Below are 5796 nucleotides of genomic sequence, written 5' to 3'. Positions count from 1 at the left end.
TGAAGAGATACAATCCGCTCGCCAGAAAAGCTGCCTCCACAGGGGCCCTGAACACTATTGGTAGATATTACCGGACCCTAACACCTCTTACAATGGATGAGAATGCACAACAGGCTGCCCCTGACTACAGGGATACCGATTTTACGGGTTCTCAAGAGGAACTTTGCCAGCGGCTTGAAAAGCTCCATCTTAAGGATCTGCCGCAACTGAAATCCCCTATTAAGTGTGATAGCAGCGACAGCGAAGTCTCGAAAGATGGTTTAAGTGGTGCAGTCAACTTCATCGATATTGAAGATGCTGAAGAATATGTACCACCACCGAATTTGCCCGTCTATGAAGACATGGGTTTCCAGGAAGACCCAGATCCAGAGGCTGTCGATGTACAGCCGGCCCGTGTAAACTCCAGAGATGCTTTGACCCCAATGGACCTCTGTGAATTGCAAGATTTCAGAGCAGCCGCAGAGTGTAGCGATAATGCTGAGGTTAGTAAAACTCTATAGACAATTTGCAAGTATACGCTGTCATCCTACTTTTTAACTAATAATTTGTCTTTTGCTTTCCGTTTGAACTGTAGAAAACAACTGCAGAAAGAGAGGCTCTAGAGTGGTCTTCGCCAAAGGTTAACGACGTAAATTTTACTGCTTATGCTGTTCCAGACAGTCTGAAAGTATTACAAGCCAGAAGAAAGAGCCGCATAAGAAGTGTGTTTGCACCTACAAAGCCCCGATTTTGAAAAGGAAACTCCGGGTGTACCCTATGACGCCATATGGCCAGTTAAAGGTTTTGCGGCGGTCGTTGTGAACACGTGTGTTAAACGGGACTATTATGACATGTGTTATGGGCATAAAATTAACAAACCTCAGCAGAAGGCTCACGACTGTCTATACGAATCGCACAATGTGAGAACAATTCGCCACATTTGTAACCGGTTAGACCCCCATAGGTTTTAAAAGTTGTTGAAAGTGGTGTACGGGCTGTCAGCTGTGAAGAAGGGTGTCCACATTGATATGGTCATGGTTTGCCAACTGCTGTCAATGAGATACAATACGCTGCTGAGCCATGCTCAAAACTCGAACGTATGTAGGGTCTATATCCCTATTTTGACAAACGACTGATAGAAGGGGTCATAGAAAGACGAATGTGTGACATTTATTATAAAAACAGAAGGATGACGTCTTTAGCCCCGCAAAGGTTGTTTTAAAAAGCAAACCATAACTGTGTTACTTAATGCTCCATACTTACTCACTTTTAGGCCGTGTATCAGAGTGTCGCGGGGCAAGATGTCTATGAGTTACACCCTGGCTACATCTGTATCGGGAGATTGATATATGTGCTGGTTAAAGAAAGAATAGCTGAAATACACCCTATGACTCTACGGCATCTGAACATTTCGGAACCTTCGGTCTTGTGGCAGTGTATCAGCCCTGTCTGTATCACCAAATGGTGTGTCAACGCTCGGCTACCAGCAGCGGATAAATACCAGAGCTCTGACAAAGATCAGGCTCGTGAGTTAAGACTTTCGCCACTGACAGGCCTACACAGGGCTTTGGAGATCATGACTGAAGATTATTTCACAAATAAAGGTTCGGTATTGTCCGACCTAGAACTGTATGAATTGTTGAATGCTGTCAGTATCCTGAGAGTCTAGAGTTATAGGCGGGGGGAGCGGGAAGTCATGTCTAGAGCTATTGAGAGTATAGCTATAAAAATATGAAAGTTTGTGACGCTGAGACATGGTAAAAGGAACTGTGTTGAGTAATATGTGTAATGTGTTGTACTATGTATACATCGGCAAAAGGCCTCTGTGTTCCGTAGCTTTGACAGTTATAAGCTATATACCGCAAAATGTCAAATACACGATGTCTAGGATGTTCCAACTCACTTTTTACCTTTTTATGTTTAATAAAATGACCTTACACAAAACATACGTCTTTCATTTCATGGGTGCGGAGGGTGCCAGCATGACGGGGGCTGCCTTAAGGAAGCTTTATTATGATACACTAGGGGTCGGGAGCTACGGCGGCTCCGAAGCTCTATTTAGAAGGGCTCGCGTTGAAAATGAATCTGTAAACAGAGCCGGGGTGAAGACTTGGTGAGCTGGGGAAAAGGCCTATTCACTACACAAACCTGCCAGGAGACGTTTTAAGAGGAGGGCTACCGTTGTCAGTGCGCAGCTAGATTATCAGTGGCAGGCTGACATAATCAGTCTTCAAGATCTAGCAAAACATAATAATGGCGCCATGTATATATTAACAGTCATAGACGTCTTGTCCAAGTACGCCTATGCAGAGGCGCTAAACGATAAAAGTGGTGCCAGCGTCACCGTCGCTTTTAAAGACATCTTCGCTAGAGGGCGTGTACCTCAAAAACTACAAACAGACGCCGGAAAGGAATTTTTAAACAAATATTTTCAGAAATTATTAAAGCAACACGCTGTTCAACATTTTGTAATGTACACAGAGGTAAAAGCAGCGGTTGTAGAGCGTTTTAACAGAACTTTAAAATCAAAGATGTGGCGATATTTCACAGCCAACAATACCTACAGATACGTGGATGTTCTACAGGCATTTATAGATGTTTATAACGTCAGTTATCATAGGACAATCAAAATGTCCCCCGCAGAGGTAACAAGTGATAATTCGTTAATGGTGTGGAGAACTGTGTACGGGAGTCGGCTTGCGTCAAAGGTCAAGAAACCGACTTTAAAAGAAGGGGACCATGTCAGGGTTTCAAAGTTGAAGGGTGTCTTCACCAAAGGCTACCAACAGACATTCAGCGATGAGATATTCATAGTGGAAAGTGTTGAGCTTTATAGGGGTATATATTTACAGGTTAAAGGACTACGACGGGGAAAAGGTAGCAGGCGTCTTTTACACCGAAGAGGTACAGAAGGTGCCCTATGATCCGAACCGGGTGTACAGGGTTGAAAAGGTTCTGAAAAGGAAAGTCACCGGAGCTAAGAGACAGGCGTTGGTCAAATGGCGTGGATGGCCTGAGAAATTTAACAGTTGGGTTTTGGCCAGCTCGCTGCACGTGTGTGAAGTCAAGCTGTAAGCGCCGAGATGGAGAACTCACCTTTTTATATTACCCTGCCATCCAACGCTTCGAAGGACACGTTCCCCAGCAATCAGATTTCTAACTATACGGTGAAACTGGCGAAACCCGTGGACTTGAAAGGGTCGTGGGAGGTGGCCCTAACTGAGATACAATACCCTAGAACGTGGAATACATTACAAAGCTAGAGGCTAAATATAGTATAAAGCGTGAGCAGGACCCTCTGAGCATCCACGCGGGATTTCCTCATGGCTACTACCCAACCGTTTCCTCGGTGGTCGACGCCATCAACAAATCTATAGGCAGCATCGGGACGTATGCGAATATACATCTGGCGTCGGATAACGTTAGAAGAAAAGCGTTTCTTAAAGCCCCGGAGTTCAGTACAGTGTTTACAAAGGGTGTTAGGGACCGTGCAACATGTAAAAAGACAGATGGATCCAGACCCTACGTGCCCTACGTGCCCCAATATTAACGGGGGTTTTATACACTCTACGTGTATAGCGACATCGTAGAACAACAGCGGGTCGGGGATAGTTATTCGCCGCTGTTGAGATGGATCCCTGTGAAGGGTGAAAGTAACACAATGGTTAACATGCAGCATCACAAACTCGATTATGTGGCAATTTCTAACAAACATTTTGACACTATAACCATCATGGTCTACGACGACCAGTCAGAGCCGGGAAAGTTATTGTTAAGCTTCATTTAAGGCCGCGCTGCTACAGTGACTATTTGGCAGTTGCGATGGTCATCATGAAAACATACGGGGATCCCTCGATGTACAGGGACTATTATGGAGTTCATGCCGGCTATGGAGGTCCCCCGCCCTACTTTCAAGGGGCTCCTGTTATGTGCGGGGCTGGCCTGGGGGGCTTCTTTCGGAGTTTGTTTAGGTGTGCCATGCACTTTTTGAGAAGAGGGTTTGAAATTGCAAAACCGCATGTTAAAGCGGCTCTACAAACATAGCCCAGGACATCGTGGGCTCGGTAACGTCGGCTGTCGCCAAACGCATGAACAGACAGCCCCAAGAAGGAGCGGGGTTGATGTACAATGCGTGTGCTGGTGTTAAAAGGAAGCGAAGGGCCTCGAAGCGTAGGGGGCCGCCAATGCCCTATAAGAAGCGGCTGACTTTTTCAAAAGGCCCACACAAAAGAAGAGCCGTAAGACGGAAGAGATCTTCCAAGATGAAGAGAACACGTTCTACTGTGAATATTTTTTAAGTCAGCTAGCATGGCCTTCGTACACTGCGCCTCGGGTGAATGTACCAAATCAGAGTTAGATCTGTTTTCTCTTAAACCCACACAGACTAGCATCGAGAACAGTTTTTTCATGGAAGTATCGCTTATGGCAGCTCTGACGCCGCTTGCACCGATAGAGTTTTATGTGTCAGGGTCCACTGATATGTATCTGGACCTCAACAACACTCTTCTACACCTAGTCTGTAAAATAACCAAAGCGAATGGCGCCGACATCGAGGATGATGCTAGAGTAGCCCCGATCGCCTACCCCATCGCAACCATGTTTAATCAGGTGGACATCAACCTTGGCAATCGACTCGTCATGCAGAGTGATAACATGTATGCCTACAGGGCATACATAGAGAGTATTCTAAATCACAGTTGCGACGCCTTGGACACACAACTTTCAGCGGGACTCTTCTACAAAGACACCGAAGCGCATTTTGAGAACACAGCTTTGGACGGGGGCAACAAAGGTTTTAAAAAAAGAGCCAGCTTTGCCGCCGGCAGCAGGCAGTTTGATCTCCTGGGGCGTATACATTCAGACCTTTTCTTCCAAGAAAAGCTGCCAGTCAACGGTATAGATCTCAAGATCAAACTCAATCGTAACAAGGACGCTTTCTGTCTCATCAGCGGCGATGCGGAGCAGTATAAACTGGTTATATTGTCTGCAAGCCTGTTTGTAAAGAGGGTGAAAGTGTCCCCGAGCGTCAGACTAGCCCATGCAGAAGCTTTACAATTATCGAACGCTAAATACGCCATTGAAAGAGTTGCTCTGAAGATATTCAGCATCCCCGCCGGTAGTAGATTAACGCAGCAGCAGAATCTATTTCTGGGGCAATTACCGAAACTCATCATCATAGGGTTTGTGGACAATACAGCTTTTAGCGGGCTCTACAACTCTAACCCTTTCAACTTTAAACACTACGACATCGACTATGCATCTTTGGTGCACGAGGGAGCTGTGATACCCGCAAAACCGTTCACGCCGAATTTTGGAACATCCAATTTTGTCCGGGAATATCTTGGACTGGTCTCAATAACGGGAAAACATCTGCGGGACTCTGGAGTTGTTATTTCAAGAGAGGGATATGCGGCCGGCTACACGCTGTTTGCATTCGACCTGACCCATGACATGGAAGACGGTGACCACTACAACCTGATCAAAAACGGAAATCTAAAAGCTGAAATACACTTTACACAGGCCTTGGCGACCAATGTGAACATGGTTGTATTCTCAGTATTTGACAGCGTTATTCAGGTCAATCACACCCGTCAACTTATGTTTGAATATAATTAAAAGCTTGTAAAATGGACTCAACTGAGATACAGGACTTCTTAAGTAGACATAAATACGCTAAGAAATACTTTCTAGGTGTGTTTCCTAGCGATGGGTTACCTGAAAAGATAGTCCCAGAAAGACCACGCACCCTCGTCTTTAACACTGACCCCCATTACAAGGGTGGTACACACTGGGCTGCAATGTTTCTTGATGTAGACA

At 45.5% G+C, this 5796-nt stretch overlaps 1 protein-coding gene across 1 annotated transcript; it reads left to right on the top strand.

The window, feature by feature from the left end:
* Positions 1-4287: 4287 nt before the first annotated feature.
* Positions 4288-5595, top strand: LOC138262401 (uncharacterized protein F54H12.2-like). The gene is made up of 2 exons (XM_069212304.1): positions 4288-5083; positions 5177-5595. Exons 1-2 carry the CDS (start codon positions 4288-4290, stop codon positions 5593-5595), a joined length of 1215 nt encoding a protein of 404 aa, XP_069068405.1.
* Positions 5596-5796: the final 201 nt, after the last annotated feature.

Source organism: Pleurodeles waltl, chromosome 10 (genome assembly GCF_031143425.1).
Source record: "Pleurodeles waltl isolate 20211129_DDA chromosome 10, aPleWal1.hap1.20221129, whole genome shotgun sequence".
NCBI classification, from domain to species: domain Eukaryota; kingdom Metazoa; phylum Chordata; class Amphibia; order Caudata; family Salamandridae; genus Pleurodeles; species Pleurodeles waltl.
This window is presented reverse-complemented; position numbering and strand designations above follow the sequence as displayed.

What these genes read in the sequence shown, in the direction of transcription:
- LOC138262401 (XM_069212304.1), top strand. Translation starts at nt 4,288, where the DNA reads ATGGCCTTCGTACACTGCGCCTCGGGTGAATGTACCAAATCAGAGTTA. An exon ending in AGTTGCTCTGAAGATATTCA is followed by an intron (nt 5,084 to 5,176) that starts GCATCCCCGCCG and finishes TGGACAATACAG; the next exon opens with CTTTTAGCGGGCTCTACAAC.